Source organism: Anopheles nili, chromosome 3 (genome assembly GCF_943737925.1).
Source record: "Anopheles nili chromosome 3, idAnoNiliSN_F5_01, whole genome shotgun sequence".
Classification (NCBI taxonomy): Eukaryota; Metazoa; Arthropoda; class Insecta; order Diptera; family Culicidae; genus Anopheles; species Anopheles nili.
In genome coordinates this window covers 11,966,271-11,983,614 of record NC_071292.1, presented here as the reverse complement: position 1 = coordinate 11,983,614, position 17,344 = coordinate 11,966,271, and the positions used below count along the sequence as shown (strand labels likewise).

At 48.3% G+C, this 17,344-nt stretch overlaps 1 protein-coding gene across 1 annotated transcript in view; it reads left to right on the top strand.

Moving 5' to 3' along the window:
- Positions 1 to 1,582: 1,582 nt before the first annotated feature.
- LOC128723305 (putative uncharacterized protein DDB_G0289263) overlaps positions 1,583 to 17,344 on the top strand; it is a 75,066-nt gene continuing 59,304 nt past the window's right edge. Inside the window, exon 1 of the mRNA XM_053817030.1 lies at positions 1,583 to 1,759. Coding sequence (XP_053673005.1) covers positions 1,583 to 1,759 — 177 coding nt within the window. The remainder of the gene's footprint in view (positions 1,760 to 17,344) is intronic.

The following is a 17,344-nucleotide window of genomic DNA, read 5'->3' as shown; positions in this document are numbered from 1 at the left end:
AAATCCAAATCGAGCAACATTTATCGCTCCCATTGAGAACGATACCTGGGATGAAAAGGGTCTTTTTTCTTGCTTCCCTCTCGCATAGGTCACCTGAAAGTGGCTCAATCGATTGCACCCATTTTCTCATCTCGATGATTAACTCAATTGTGCCTTTATTTTTTGCTTTCCCCTTTCGCAGCTCTTCCTGCACGCAGCCACAGCACCAGGAAGGTGAGAGCAAGTGATTGCTGACGCCAACGACGTGAAATAAATAGCATTCGAAGCAACGGCAGCTAAAAAACCCCCTACGTAAGCGAAGTGTCCGCGAGCACGCGCGTATCGACGCCGTGTTGCGCGTTTGTGAATGCGCGCACGGATGCAACCGCAGGCGCATACGCCACGTGCATAGGCGTCCCCGTCGAAACGAGGGCCAGATAATGCAAATGGAAACCCATTAGAGCAGGTCGCGCCTCGGAAAAACCACGGGGAGATCGGCGAAAACTCAGAGCACACCGACAAAAGGAATCGAAAGCAAACGCACGGCGATTGTGATGGCTTGCGGGCCAAAATGAGGAAAAGAAACGCATCGTACGAGCTCACCCAGGCTGCCGAGCGTTATCAGCGTAGCGAAATCGGAAAATGATGATTAAATAACGAACTGCGCAGGAAAAGTATTGACCGACCGAGCTATCGAGGATAGCCAAGCGCGTTGCTAGGGGAAACGGAACCCGACAATTGATGCTGCTGCAAAGAGGCAGAGCTAGTGTTTCGATTGATTTCTCCCGGTCCATCCGGAAGCTGAGGGTCATCCCGATTGTCTCGCACCAGTGTAGTTGCTTCGTTTAATCGTGCCTCGGGCAGAATCAGAATCGTGCCCATTAAAAAAAGTAACCGGCCGTTGGTGGTAAGTGCTTTCGAGGGCTTTGTGGATTCTTTTTTTTTTGTGTGCACCAGTCCGTTCGAGAGCTCTCGGCAAAGAGCCAGCGTCTGCCGGCGAGAAGAGGAATTTTTCCGGACCCCTCCACGTAGGGCCTTAAGCCAAGAAGCCTCCCTGAAGCGAAAGTGTGAAGTGAAGTGCACAATTAAACGGTGTGCCAAAGGTGCATGCCCGGGGGTCGCAAAAAAGGCCGAAAAGGCAAGAAAAAACGTGATTCTCGATAGGAAGCCAAATGCAGACGGTTGCATTCGAGGCGGGAAAGTGTAGCCAGCAACTGTGATAGGCGCAAAAAGAGCGCGGGCTTAAAAAATTCTAATTTAATATTCGTGATAACGAGTGCAAAAGAGCGAAAAGTGCATAAACGTATCCGCTTCCTTTTTTTGTTTGCTGACGTGAATCTCCGCGACCCGTGCTACCGTGTTTGTGCTGGGCGTTTGTGTTGCGCATAGAGAGAGAGAGAGTGAGAGAAAAAGAAAAGCCCAAAGTAAGCAGCGCGAATCCTTTTCCGCGAGAAAAGGCTCCTTCCCGTATCGGTGTGCGTGCGCGCAGAACCATCCGGAACCGCCCGGTCGCGTGTTTCGTGTGGTGCGAAATTTTTGTTTTTGCCTTCTTCTCGTGCCTGCGCCGGACGAAAATCCGTTCAAGGTGTCGCTCAACGGGAAAATGCGGGTCACGTCGGAATCGAATTCCGGCCCGCCAAGCCGTACGCCATCCATCATGGACAGCCCGACGCTGGTGCGCGTCGAGCGGGCTCGTTTGCGCCAGGAAGCGGACAGCAACGGGCAGCGAAATGGTGGCCAACGTGAGGACAGTCTCGAGCGGTGTCTGCTCGATCCCAAGGTAATTCGATGGCGCGCCTTCGGTGGAGTCTTTGGTTTGGGATGGGATTTACTTGTCACGTTGCGAATCGGCCGGTTTTGTTTATGCCGCTTGGTTCGCGTCGGTTTTCGAGCAGCAAATGCAATAATAACAGAGCGGCGAACACGTGGCGGAGAATGTTTTTATCCATGCCAGCGCAAACCGTCACTCAAATGGGTCAGGTTCTACCTTTCGCCTGCTGGCTTTCCGGATCTCCGGCCAGTGAGGAAGTCGAGAAGGGGGAGATGTCCTTGTAACGGCCAAGGATATGCTTTATGGTGCAAATTTCGGGGGTTTACTTTCCGCTGGAACCATAATAAGTTCATTTAAATGACAGTTAGGATTTGATGCTTACTCACGTGGGGTTTCCCGTCACTTTACGGGATTCGCAATGGACGTCTGTCGGAATATGACAGAGAACTGACTGCAAGGACGCTGGAAATAAACTCTAAAAAAAATATCTCAGAAAAGAATACACTGTGGCGTGAATGTTGACAGTACGCGATTGAGCAAAGCTGTATAAAAATCATACAAAAAAACGGCATAAATATAATTTATCCAACGAACAGGTATGGAATATTACATTTCCGTTCGTATTCCGCTCCAATTGATTCGACTTTTGTGTGTTTCCTGATGGTATGTTTTGTTAATTGATTTGCTGACGACTTTGATGCCCCAGAATGGGCCCGATGTCGATCGATTTAATGGCCTTCATAGCCGGTCAAATGGGTCACTTCACTATCGCGCTCACTATCAGCCTACGGAAGCCGGTACCAGCGTGCAACCATGCGGTTAATATAGCAAATGAGATGACCAACATTCGCTATCCCAAACCGTGTGTCATCACGCGGAAAAAGATTGGAAATGGCTGCGCTTTCAGAAGGATTTTTAACTCACAGTAAAAGGCAGTACAACTGACATCGACGATTTGTACCGGCGTTTATTACCGATCGCCATGACTCAGTATTACCTTGAGTAGTTGTATTTTGTTGGCCTTTTTTTTGCACCAATATATTCCTTTCGCATTACGAATCTGTTATCGTCCCTCGTAGAGCCGACAGAGGGGTGCGTTGGCATCACCCTGGCCCTGGCCCATTAAAGCTGAAGTGGGACCGGCCAATGATGCATGTCTGTGATGGGGTGGTGGTTTCATCGCACTTCGCCAGGCGCGAGATGAGTGCGAAGGTGTAAGTCGGAATAAAACGCGATTTCCGTAGCTGTTGCGACCTTTCCGTTTGCGCAAGCCCCTGGGAGCAGGAAATGGCTAAGGGGACGCGAGTGGAACAGCAACAACGAGATAAAACAAAACCGCTAAAAAAGTGAATTGCCTTCCACGAAAAAAAAACACGATGAAGTGATACAAGCGCGTTGGCATTTTGCTGCGCTTAACGACTGCAGGGTCATCGCACAATGGCACGCTGGAGGGAGTAATTATCACGATAACAATTGCTGAAAGGTACCGCCTGCTAGGTGTGTATTAAATTTCTTTTTTGTAATGTCGAAAGCTGTAACCGAACGCCAGCGAGGATCGAAGTAGGCAGGGCTGAAGACAGCAAAAGCTCTCGGTTTGGTAGGCAGCGCCATGTGCTTGGCTTATCTATTGCGTTATAATTACATTTATGCTTAAGTTTTCGCTTTTCGTCAGTTGCTTTTATATAAGTCTGAATATGTAGCAGACGCGATTTTGTATTTTTCATTGCATAAATTAATTCGTATCAGCGATGAAATAATGCATTAATAATCATTATATCTTTTGTATTTATATTTATTTGGGTTTGTATATTTGTTTTGGGTACTGTATGTTCCGTTCCGTTTATTTGAAATTGATGTTTATGACTACTGCACCACAAGTGAGCAAAGAAGGGCAATAAATCAACTGTTCTACCAACATCACGTGATATCACTCAGCGCTGTATTACGTTACCGGTATAATTCCGATTGTCGGCTCAACATTGTTTTAACATCTCTGATAAACACTGCTTTATATTTTTTGTGGCTCATGAAATTACCACCCCGTGGCGGACTAGGCAAGAATCACGAACGGATAAAAGCTCAACAAACGAGCCCCGGGCGCTTCACGATAAGGACGGAGTGGCGTCACGTCCAGAAGATTGGCACTTCGGTGCTGTGCGCAAATATTTGGCATGATTGCGCACGCCATTCGCTCATTCGTCCGTTGGTGGCCTCGCCACAAAGATGATATATACGCAACGCGACGCGCGGAATCGTACGCGTAGCGCGCATGTCCATAGCACATGTGGTCGCGCAGCCGGTGAAAGGGAACGGGCAATCTTGGTGGCAGCTTCGGGTGTCAACTTAAACTTGCTAATTGCAGGCTGAGCAGAGGCGAACTTCTCTGGCTGTCGTTGTGCCGTTCCGCATTCTTCTCTGCGCATCCTGCGATCCGATTTGGAGCTGCTCGCGAAAGTGGAAAACCACCGGCTTGGGCTTTGCGCAAAACAATGCACCACGTCACTGCACGTGGGCGATGGGGCTGCTGGGGGATTCAACTTTCGATGGGGGAAAAGTGAGAAGAGAGAGAAAAAAAAGTGCTAGAAAATAAAAGTAAATCGAGAAACATAAACGAAGGGAAACGACGAAAACTCTTACAGAAACACAGCGAACAAACAGAGTGAAAAACAAAGGTAACAACAGAAGAAACACAAAAAAAAACACCGAAGCAAAACAACATAAAACCGCATGTTGCTGTCGGGGGTAATTAATTGGTTAATGTTTTGATTGGGAGCTAAGAAAGTTTGCGCCGGTCAGCGACAAGGCTTTTCGTGCTTCGTTTGGTTTGATGTAGAAAGTGCGCCAGTTTGATGATGGTGGTGGCGCAAAAAAAAAAATCGTCGGAAAAATCAGTACCGCTCTTGTGCAAAGGGGAAAATCTTGAACCGTGAAACTGAAGCAAATTGTTTTTTTTTGTTATAATTTTCCTTAGTGCCATCGTAAGCAACACTGTTGCTTGAGTGCATGTGTGTCAGCGTTTGATCCAATATCGCCCGTTGTGATGCTTTTAAGGCAATAGCGCTAAATTATACATTCAGCAAACCCGTTTCTCCAAACCAGCCAAAATTGTATTCGCTCGCATCTTGGATATGGAATGATTCACATGAGCTGCTAATCTCACCTACGCCGGGGGTAGATAGCGAATTAATTCTCGCGACTTTATAATGTGAATCAGCTATTCGGAATTTATACGACAGTTCGTTGCACACGATAAGAACGATGTTTGGTTTGGTTGGTTTTTGGGGCGGTTCTATTCGCTCGTTTATCGCCATTTTCATCGCGAGGGATATCGTGCGTGCGTTATATTCGCTTGTCCGTGTTGTCTAATCTACGGCGAAAGATTAAACACGACAGAGCTGGTGTTATCATATTTTATAGCGAATATTTTTCTGCTATAGTCTTTCCTGAAAAAAAAAAACACCCTGAAGAAAGCAGTGATGCGATCGGAACATAAACTTTGCAGTCGCACCATTTCGATGCTCATGCGTTTGATTTTATTTCCAACACTTTTATCTGCTCGCTCGGATTTGGGTGGAATTGATCGCAGCTGTACAAACGGGGCACTGTTGTTGCTGGTTCCTTTTTATCGACCGTCGTTGTGCAACGCCGTAAGGTGTAGGATGTAGGGCAGACCGCGAGTGTGCCTGCAACCAGACCATAACCGCCAAGCTGCTCTGCTCTAGATACGCGAAAATCAACAAACATTCGTACCGTCCAGCCACACCGAACGGTGGAGGCCTGTCTAATGTTGCACTCCGACACCGTGGTGTGGTCAAGGATGGTCGATCTTGAATTAATTAGTCACACGATCGCACCGTCTAACGGAGCAACCGAGGTAGGTTGCACATTTTGTTCGATCGCATAAGGTTTCGTGCTATTGCAGCCGGAGTAGCCATAAGTAGCGCATATGGTGAAGCTCTCGCCATTTGGATCGCATTTTGTCTTAGCCTCGAACGGCGAACCAGAACGAGTCGGGTCGGGTGGATCGTGTCCGGGGTTTTTTTCAATTGCTCCCAAAGATTGCACAATTGATTGTGTGCGATTATTTCGCGAATGGACATAGTGCAGATGCCCATTTGGAGGTGCCGGTGCTAGTGTACGCGGAAGCACGGCATGACGGAAGTGCACTCCTACAAGGTGCAGCTCGTGTCTCACGTTCTTGCGGAAGTACGGTGTCGTACCGGATGAGACCTACGAGCGAACATTGGCACGCTTTTCGACTTACAGCGATCGTAGAACGCCAATGCCAACTGTGATCGGGTGATCGAAAATGGAAGCAACGGACAAAATTGGCGTTTATGTCGTTCGTTAGCGATTTAAAGTGTATAAATGATGATTGCATTTAATTATTTTTCCATCGTGCCACCATCGCCAGCATTAATGAAAATCCGCCAAGCTTTGATTATATCGAACGGTTTCCAATGATGCATTTAATGTGCGGACCGATCTATTCCGAAGGTCGAGCCCTCGTTTGTTTCATTAATCAAATGTAGCTGGGAAAATCAAGGCCCCACGTTGTACGGTCGCGCTGTTCTACGCGAAACACCTTGCCCGACTACAGATTCTCCGCGCGTGTACACCCGATGAATGATGTACACACGCAGTACAATTTTCGCTAATTCGTGCCTAATGCAATGTTTTCCAGTTCACCTTTTCGGTGTTCGCCCTGCGTCGGTTGCGTGTTCGTCGTGATACTCAAGCCCAGAACACGCACCGGTACGGCGAGAGAAATGGATAGAAAAAGCGCACGTGGAAAGTGATAAAAATGATTAATTATGCTGTCGTAAATTTTTTATTGAATCTAATTTTATTATCATCCACCCGGCCGGGGCTCCGGGACGAATGACCGACCGCAAACAAACAAGGTACCACTGCGAAAACTCCCGCCCTGGACACTTGATTGTTCGCCTTGGTGTTTTCGCGTGTCCCGTTTCCAGGAGTTGGTGCGCCTCTCCTCGAGTGGCCTAACGCGATCGCTTTGATCCCAGCCCGGGTACTTTATTATCACTTCCACTGATGGGTCATCCATCCGAGCAACCCCAAAACGGCGAGCCGCCTTGGGCCGAGTCTGGGGAATCGTCCATCCGAGCCTCGGGAAATGCGCGCTGCTACGCGAGCGGATGTTGGGCTATAAAACGGAATTTATGGCATTAAAATTACTCCCTCCTAGCGGGTTCCTTCTGGGTCGAGAGGGTGTGGGGCACTGAGCTTACAAGCCCCAAAATAGGAACAAGAGAAAAGCAGAATTTGCACAAGCCGCCTGACGCGGATCGGAGCACACAGACCCTCGGGCCCGAGGCCGGAATCGCGAATGAGGAATGGGCTCATCTAGCTGGAAATTGGCAGGAAAATAAAAATTTGAGAAGCACAAAGCCCTGGGAGACGCGGGCTCAGTTTGACTGTTTGTCGAACGCCGAGAACGACTTGTCGCCCGACCTCGCAGCATCACCCCGCGGGTGATGAATGTCCTGCCCGTTAAAGATGACGACGCGATAAAGGATAATGGCGCGCGCAACATTGTGCGTGCATTACGCTCGCTCGCTCGCTACCCGGGAAATGGTAACTGTTGCAATGGTGTCTCCGAGCTGTGGGGAAGCGAAATGGTTTGGCTTTCTTTACAACCGGCCTCTAGCCTGCCTGTCGATTGGCCACGGAATGTCGTGCCTTTGCGAGAATCCCGAGCCAGAAGATGGGTCTCTGTGAGGAGTATGTTTATCATCGCCTCCTTTTTTTGTCGCTCCCCTTGGCTGACATCATGTCGCCAGCGTTAATAGAGCAATTGTCTACGGGTTTTTGTAAAAGGCTCGGCGGAAACAGCGTCATAAGACGCGGACTAACGAGGGCCCGACTTTTGTCTAGCAAGGATCATCGGGATCTCTTTTTTGTAGTTGTAATATTGGTCGTATATTTTTGAATCGGTTAAACATAAACATAACTCAAGCAAGAGCGGGTTACTTCTTTGTAGAAACCAAACAATCGTTCTTTAGAGGGGGGGCCATTTGAAGGCCGTAAAAAACAGCCGTAATGTTTTATGTGCGCTCGGCGTGGCAAAACGGAAGAGGGAATTTTTAACCGTTTAAATTCACGTAAATCATCGCGTTGAGCATGCGCGTGTTTGTGTCGTTTATTGTGGCAGCAGAAGTTGCTTCATTTTGAAATTGATTTTAGTTTCGTGGTTTTTATGCCGGTGTCGGGGTTTTTTTTGTTATCGAAGGACCTCTTGGAAATAGACGCGAATTGTCTAATTGCGGCAATTAAGTTTCTACCCACGGTGCGGGAGTTGCCCATATACCTCTCCCACACGTAAAAGCACATCCTTTTACACGCTTTCAAGCGACATCAAACGGCAATTTTCACTGGCGTGCGATATGCCACGATACCGTCGGATATTATTCGGTGCCAGAGATATCAAGCCTGCCCTTTTTTAGTCGACTCAACGCGAGTGGTTTTAATGTGCCACTGCCACCGGGCCTCGATCTTCTTCGGTGTCTTCACCAGCCTTGCAAATGCTCTCCGCCAGTAGTCAACCAACGCACAACGAAACGGCCCGAGCAGTGGGACTCTTCACCTTATATGGACATTTACGCCATATGCCATGCCACATTGTCGTTTATTATTGACTTCATCGTCTCTTCCGCCACGAGCGAGCCTCGACGCCCTGGTGGCGATTACGATGTGGTAATAATTCAATTAAAACTGTCATAAAACGCGACCCGGACCACGGATTGAGTGAAGGTTTTTCGTGTGGAGTTGCGTTTGTGCGCCACAATAGACGCGATGGGGGATGGTGCCTCATTATGGTGATTTTGTGCCCACCGATGGATGAGGGTTCTCGCCTCCATCCCGTTATATTGCCAGTCAATTAATATTCAATCAATTCTAGCCGACGAGCGATGGGTTGTGGGACTTTTCGCGGTTCAACGTCGTCGTCATCGTCGAGGGTTGTCCTCCATCGCGAGTGCTCTGTGTGTGCAGGGCTGCGGCCGAGCGCATCCGTGACTAATTCTCGTCACATGTGCATCTTGTCGTCTGTGGTCTGAGTTTGAGCACTGTGAAGTGACTAACGCTGTGGCTGGAGCATCATCCACCCTGTGAACGAGGACGGTCGCTGAGCCGCAATTCTCATTCCGTGCTCATTCCGGATGCAACCACACATTCTTCTCTAACTTGGTTTGGGGCCACAGCACAGGGCAGATGATGATTTACATTCCGTCTCGTAGTGCAGTTCTGCCTCGCGCGTCATACCGGAAGTTGGCAGTAATCGGATGCAACATTTTAATAGGGCGCTGTACCATTTTGTTCCGGAATTCCGACGCCTCAGACGAGTCCACGCACAATTGTGTGCCATTTTTCCGCCCTGACTGCTTGGCATCCCAATGTGACAGCAATTAGCCGTTTCGATGGCTTGGCTGCCCCTTTCGGAAGCCCTTCGGTAATATTCTAATTATATTTCGTTTATTAGCATAGATTACTGCGAATTAATTAAATTCATAGCATCGATGCAGCGAACAAAAAAGGGCCACCATTGGACGGTCAGCGGAAGTCGTTGTTGCTGAATTAATAGATCGGATGCGCACGCCGCCTGCTGCTGACCTCATCGGTAGCCCTCTGTTAAACCGCTCACGGAACGCGCGAATAATATTCACATTCGCGCGTGGTCGGGTTTTGCACCGGCACGGTGGTCACATGGAGCATGATTGAAGCAGAACACTCCAACGCCCTGGGGAATAGCGAGCGCATTAGCACTTACGGGGCACTGGCGGTGGTTTGAAGCCCATTAGCTTTAATTTGGCGCGTGAACGCACTTTCTGGGGCTGCTCCCTTGCGCGTCGCACAGTGCGGAAGGGCATTTCGGCCTCGTGGAACATCCGCACTAGAACCGCCGGCGGGAATATGGGATAGGATGGATCCGGTGTTGCCAGAAACGCGCTCGAAAATTTATGTGCCAAGGCCCCCACGTTTTCTTGCGCAAATGCTACCGGAGCGCTAGTTAAGGGGTTTTGTTTGGTGGGGCTTAAATTTACGGTTAAATTATGAAATGAAGCTTTGGCACTCTCGTTTCGGGAGACGCCAACGTGTTGGGGCGATTTACGTGCGCTTGATGCAGTACGCTTTCACGGGCTGTAATTGATGTGCTGCTTGGGGATGCCATTCGAGCTAGCTGGTTTAGTATTTGCTAATTGTCAGAAATTTATGACGCATTTTTTGTACGCTTAGGACATCTAGTATCCTCTTTATCCTTCTGCTTTTGGGTACACTTTTAAATTGGTATAATTTCAACGTCCTTTGCAATTAATATTTTTCACAAAAAATAAGAAAAACCTCCAGAGTTTGTTTGTGAACCGTTTCTCTTCCTTAAACAACCAGTTTTCCAAGAAACTTAACATGTCGTCAGAACATTCGCGTGCCTCGTGATAACTGCAGCCAGTTACTCATCGTTGCTAACTTATTCTCAGCTCGCCATACACTTTAACTGGATGTTGATGACGTGCAAATCAGCGGCTTCGTCGAAACCGGGCAACATTCTCCGCTCATGCCGTCGAATGCCACTTACGGCGTCTAATTGCACGACGGTAATGGACCGCATATGATAGCGCCATACACTCCATAACCGCTCTAGCCAACACCTGAACCGGCAGCTGTTGAAACGCCAAGAATTGCGGAACCCCGTGGAACTCGAACTATGCGAATCTGGTCGTTCTTCTGGCACACGGGACGAACGTGTGGAGACGAACGTAAACTAGTCATTTGAATTTCAAATCATCCCTATCCGGCAGGGTAGAAGGTAAAGCTGCTTCCGATAGGTTTCAGTAGGTGTGTGTGAGCGTGTTTTTGAGCCTTGTTTTTTTTTTGGGTGATAAGTCACATGTCCAGTGTCTGCCTCTTCACGATACGCTCCCGTACATTTGGTAATTTGGAATGAATGGAAGAGTCTTTCGCTGTTCAAAGTACTTGAAGTCTCAGACACTTGTGGAGATGTTTGCTCAGACACTCCCAATCACACCCCAAGATTCGTCAGTGACTTTGGTATACTCGTGTACATCCCGTACAGCATAAAGTGGTGCAGGAATTTCGCACGAGCATTGAACTATCCCTTTTTCCGTTAATGCTCGAACCCCACGGTGTGGACACTCCTTAGGCGCCAGCATAAGCTTTCGGGCCAGTCTGGTACACAGCTGGCAACACTCGGGAGTGGGCTCAGAGAGGGTGCTAAATGTCAAGGCTACACGCCCCAACAGTCCCTGTAACACGTGGGCGTTGGGCACGGTAGTGATAAACCTCCTGCAAAGATCTCCCCGAATACCCAAACTCCTTACTTTAATAACATAATTAGCACTTGTGGCTAAAAGCGAGCGCGGCAGCACTAATGGTGCGGCTTGTTAGGCTAGGTGCCAGGTTTTAGCGGATCCCTCCCAGTTTTCTATCCTTCTCACTCAACCCGAAGGGGGGTGGCGTCGTTTTGTTGTGTAATTTTTCGGCGTTTCACCTGAGCAGAGAGCGTAGGGTGGGCGTTGAAGAAACTATTCCACACCGCCTACATCGTTATCTGGAGCTGCCGTACCGTGGCGCAAGTTACCGTGGGGCCAGTGGGTTGGTTGTGTCTTCTTTTGAAGGCTGACCGCTTGTTGGAGCGTGTTTTGAAAGTCCACCAGCAACCAACGGGGTGACGCACGTTGTCACCAAATCGTTGGTTGCGGCTTACGCGCGTGAAGGTTATCGATATCCAAACACACGTTTGTCCGAGAGTGCGCAGTTGTTTTGTTTCTTACGGTTGAAATTAAACCATCCAGCGGGACAGTGGAGTTCGTTTCCGGACGTCCGAAAGCATGGCTCAAATCTCAACTACTTCACACCGGATTGTCATCGCTTTTGCAAAGGTTATCTTCGATTCCCTCGGCTTAGAATTCCCGGGAAGCAATCAATCACCTTACACGGAGTAGTAATCGGTCGTTTTCCTGCTCATTACTTCACGTGCTCCACGGTTCGTGCTTCCGAGGCGTGTCACCTTAATTATGGCCATGACGATCGGGATTTTGGGGGCTCGAAACACTCGTAGGATCACGCACCAGAAAATCGTTCTCCGGTGAGCTCCTCGGGAAGTACGGAACATTGTACCGGCCGGTTGCGGATCCATCAATCATTCTTCGCAGAAGGCTCGTTGGCTATTCTTTTTTAGCTTTAGCATGCTCCACACTGAAGAAGCTGTGGCCTACGCTTGGTGAAGCTTCAGAAGTTCGTGTGGTACGGTATCGAATCACAAGCATCGGTCATCGGCCGATGGACGGCTGCGAAAGCCGGGGAAAAGCGGGATTGGTGAAAACCCTCATCTTCTTCAATCCCGATGCGTCCGTCGTGCTCGAGTACTGCCCGAGAACGTCGAGTGGTCGGGAGCAATCTGTCAACAGAAATTGAAATTAATGTTCTTTTAATGGTGCAGTGTAAATTCCTCATCGTACCACGAGCAACTCCGAGGAAAATGGAGTGCTGAAATGGTTATCGGGGTACGATGGAGGTCCGGTTGTAAAGTGGAAATACAAACTTCAACCCTGTTGACCCGCGCCGACGGTCGGACGGTGGGACGAAATTAAATGTTTAATTACTTAATTGGGAATGTAAATGAACGTTATTTGCAAATGACGAATGCCCGCGGACGGAAAGGTCATGCGCTAAAATGCGAACCAAACCAAGGGATGAGCGAAATGGGACGCAGAGCATTAAACCGTTTCGACGTTCATGCGTTCGAAACTGAAGCAGGATGGGGCCCGAAAGCCACCAAGAAGCGCCTTAATTTTCCAAATTTAATCCGATGGAATGAAATTATTCGCTGCGTTCTAGGAACTAGTTAGCGTTATCTCGATCTTACCTCGCGTTGTGGGAACTCAGATAAAATTGCCATTCGGCTTCCATTACGCAAACGTTGATCTGATCTCAGGAACCTATAAAACAGGCCGAGTTTTTTGTTCTAATTAAATATGTATCTTACTGCATGGTAACGTGTGCCAATTTGCTTCTGATACTGATGCAAAAACGTCAATTGGCTTAAGTAACTTGTGCTTTAAATTATTTTACCGTTTGCTAAAAACTTTGTTTTGTGCAAAACCGATGCAGTGCTGCGTTTTGTAATTTTCTATTTGCACACGGGTTTGCATTGGCCAGTTGTTGCAGATGGAGTTTAAAAAGTCACTTAGCCGGTCCTGTCCACCGCAAGACGACTCTGCTCGTGCAGGATGGTGAAGCAAATTGGTGCCAGCAGCAAGTTCTCTCTCATTACATTCACTTTCACTCGCTAGCGCTGGCTGGCACTGGCTGGCTGGAAGTGCAGTGTTGCTGCCGGCATCTGCTGTCGTCAGATCGGAAGAACGATTAAAGGCTCCGGCTCTCGGCCGCACGGGAACCGGTTCCGGGGCAGCGATCGGTTCGGAAGCGTTTAACCGGGCATTGGCGACGACCTACGAAGGGAAGGTGCCGCCTGGAGCTGAGATCGCTCGAATAACAAGTTGAGCATGTTACGACAAACATGATTCAATGGATGGTTTTCCGGTTTTCGCCCGACCGTGTGGGGGAAAATGTTGGTGGGAAAATGCTGGCGGGCGCTCCGGCTCCACGGGAAAATGAAGACGGCTCTGCCCGGGAGCCAATCGCGGTCGGTTTCACCCAGAGCAGCAATTGGCGGTTGGCACGTAGCAAAGGGAAACCCAAGCAAGGGAAAACCGACGAGGGCATCGAGCAAAGGGTCAGGGAAAACTCGACCCGACCGGTAACGCGCCCTGTCCCGGGGCCTGTCGATGTAATTTTTATGGAGACCGGTTTGGGTGAGCCGCATCATTAAATTGATCTCGATTTTATTGCGGCTCACCGCAGGGAATGGATGAAGCGGGACAGGTGTCACTTCGTTCCGGTTTCAGTTCCTTCCAGCGGTTTTGTCTGGCGTGGTGGTGCTGTGATTCATCTTTTTTTTCATGCCGTCTCGTGATGCCGTCCGGTGAGAGTGAAATGACGGTGAAGTGATAGTGAAAGAAGCAAAATGCATCATGCAGGTAATTTGTTATTTTTCAAGCCACCGGTGCGTTTTGAAGCATTCTCTTTTCTTGTTTTTTTTTCGAAGCCATTGCTAAGAGCTAAGAGGTTTCGCAATCCGATCATTAAAATAAAGCGATTTTGCGTTAATCCGTTACACATGTTATGTAAAAGCACGCATTCGAGCATGTGCACGACCCAATTGTCTTACGTCATGTGCGAAAGAGTCTGTTTTAAAACGTGTTAATGTTTTAATTGCCAATTCGTTGCACTATCATGCGCCATCTCAGTTTGTGAGTGTGTTCCAAAAAGATTTCCATGATTTCCATGATCGTATTTGCTCGAGCTACTGCTGTTTGTGGTTGGGTCTTAGTTGAGTTTGTCGTGTCAAGTCATCGATCGATGTTTGCGCTCAGGACTAACATTGACTCTAGATACACGATAAACTGCTTAATTCCTTTATTTGCCCATCGGGGCTCAACCCGGTTGAATAATATTTCCTTATCGCTCCCGAGCAATCAAAAACCCCCTTCCGAAAGGGGCCACACACTCGCTCCAACCACTTCCTAAGCCGATCCGAACAATTTCCCGCCCGGGCAGAAGCGAACGCGTAAAATTGAACTCCAAATACGGCAACGGAACGGTTTTCTTATCGCGTTACGCGAAATTAAACCAATCCAAGCGGCTAAAGCGGGAGAAAAGGCAAGCTTGTGCCCTTATTTGCGCTCAGAGTCCGATTCGCCCATTCGTCGTCGATGGCTGGCGTTGGCCAGAAGAAGCGCTCGTTTTGCACAATGTGCTGTTGTTTGGGAAGGTAGATGGCGAGAAGGATGGTTAGAAAACCTCCAAGCCGATCGCCTCGTTACTTTTACGAAGCCCAATAAACCGGTTCGCGGTTCGGATTGCAGCCTGCACCGGAACCACCGTTCCTTTTGGGTAATCCGGTGCGGCCTTCCACAAACTCTCCAGCCAAGGCTTATCAGCATTACGCGATTACTAGCGGGCAGAGATTATTGCGAAACTAATTCCGCTGGCTGTGATTTCGTTCGCCTTCAACGATGGGCCGCTGCGAAGCCTCGTGAGTAGTTGCGAACGATCCTTTTCGCAGATCGTAACACGCACAAAATCCCTCCGGTCGGTTCAGAGAGCGGTTGAGAAGCTGCTTCTTTCTCGACCCCGGGTGGGAAATAAACCAATTTTCCTCCGATGCATTTATTTAGCGTGCAGCCGGGTCCCGAGGTTCCGAGAACAGAAGCTTTAAAAAGGCGGCTTGTCGTCCGTTGCAACCGGGCAGGATGTGAATGCAAATTACATATTGTAACGCTTTTTTTTCTTCTCTCCATGCCGACCTTTCGTTTTTGGCAAGAGTTTCCGGTCGCCTGTAAGAAGCTGCAGCTGTAGCGTGTTTCTCGTGCCTGTAGGCGGCAAAAAAAGAAGACATAGTAGCAGGTAGCCTGAGCTGCCAGACGGGCTGCAATTTGGCTGCACGAGTCCTGGACACGCTTTGAAAAGCGTCCACGGCCGGTTCACGAGCTAACTGGTTTTCGTATGGTCCTGTACCGTTCGTGTACCCTGTTTATTATGTATGGGTTCGTCCTCTAGGAGCTCTTTTTTCCCAGAATTCGGACGGCCAAAGCAGGGCCCATGCCGTGCGGTCGGGATTCGAATTCCAATGCCAACTGGGCGAAGGGCCGGAGCCTTGGGCATGCTTTTCGGTGGGAAAACGGAGGATATACGTTGCTGCCGCTTTTTGTGTTCTTCTTCTCTCTTATTCTTAAACAACATTCAATGTTTCGGTGCTAAGGGTTGGGTGCACAGAGGAGCAACCGTGGAAGGGTTTCTGTATTTTAATGGAAGGGCGCTTTTGCGTAGGAATTTATAAATTGATGGGCTTTCGTGTCGGGCACGGGCTGCCGCCCTCGGGAAAGCTTACCACAGGAATGTAGTCCCGTTCGGTTGCGTGGGGTCCCTGTTGCGGCCAGATTTTGATAATAGAGTCACATTATCTCATTAGGATGTAAAAGGAGCTTTCGGCGGGGTAGCCCTTTGGAGCGGGCGCTCGCCGGGACAGAGATTTGCTGTAGCTCATAATTTTTGATTGTGCCGGAGGACGTTTTTCGGTGCGTTCCGGTGCGGCTAAGGATTTGTTTCTGAGCACTCTAGAATATGCTCATATCCCCCCGGAACTTTGGTGTGGTTCCGAGACCGAAACAAGGCTTACAAAAGGTTCAAATTGATGTGGTTTTGTGGAGCCGGTTGTGGCTTCTTTCCGCCGTTCGGAGTCGTTTTCTCGGGGCAGTAGATTATTGTAAGGCAGACGGTCCTAACTTATTTGTCAACTCGGCTCCTTCAATGGATAATTTTCACATCTATAATAATTAGATTTAGGCATGCATATTGTTAGGGGTGAGGTTTTCCAAGCTTCGTAACTTTAGCGTGCCCATAAAGCTTGTGTTATACCATTCTTTAAACTCATCCCCGACAGCAGGTGCAGTGGAACAATGGGGCGGCTTTTGGCTTTGCCGAGTTTTCTTCGACAAGTTAAATAATTTCACATCGTTTGTTCGTCAGCATTCGTCGTGAGGCCGGCATTTCTCTCACATTTCTACTGCCAGCACCTTGCCGGTGTTGAGTGGGAGGACAATTTTAATTAAAAATATGTCTTCCGGCTGTCGGTTGTGGTTTTCGGTGAGCATATCACGCTGGTGAACAAACTTCCGAGACGCCCGCACTCGCAGGCTCTCCATACACCGATTCTGAAGGAGTCAAGTGTCTTCGGCAGGTTGGCTTACCAGCCGAGATCGTGATAATACGGAGGAAGAACGAAAAAAAGAGAGACATTCCTCCATTTTTCGGCATCAGTCACTTCATTAACATTATTTTCTTATTATACAATCAAGAAGCAGTCATCAGTCCCAGCGCGTATACACCGGGTAATGTACTCGGAATAATTATGAACGACAGTAATGAATATGAACGAGTTAAATAAACATACCGGCTCGGTGGTGCAAACAATGGACCAAAAGGGAGAATCCGAAGACAGAGAATTGAGTGTTTAAGAATCATATTTTTATACTTTCAAATGTGCACGGTCGCGCATTTGCGAAACCGATGGTCACATGCCATTTACTATTAGTTGGATTGTATCCGTTTTGAAGTAAAGCTTACATTTTTTACGATGAAGCTTTCCTTTCACTGCTTGCCTAAATTCGGTTATGCGTTTGCAGCGAGTTGGTTTTACAAAATCTCTTCACTTATGCAAGGTGGCACACTTTAAATCGTTACTATTTTTTCGCATATCTTTAAACTATTGGATTAGCAGGTAAAGTTCGATGGTATCGCTTAAGCATCATTCGGTTTGAAGCGCTTTCCTCCCGATCTCTTGAGAGGAAAATTTTTAAACAAACTTGCTCGTACCATTCGGATAGCGAGATGTTTCTGAGCAGGGAATGTAAAGATATTACGATGAAACCACCTTATATCAGAGGGGTATGACTTGCCTTTATAGTTGGATATCAACCGTCAGCAGTTTCGCTC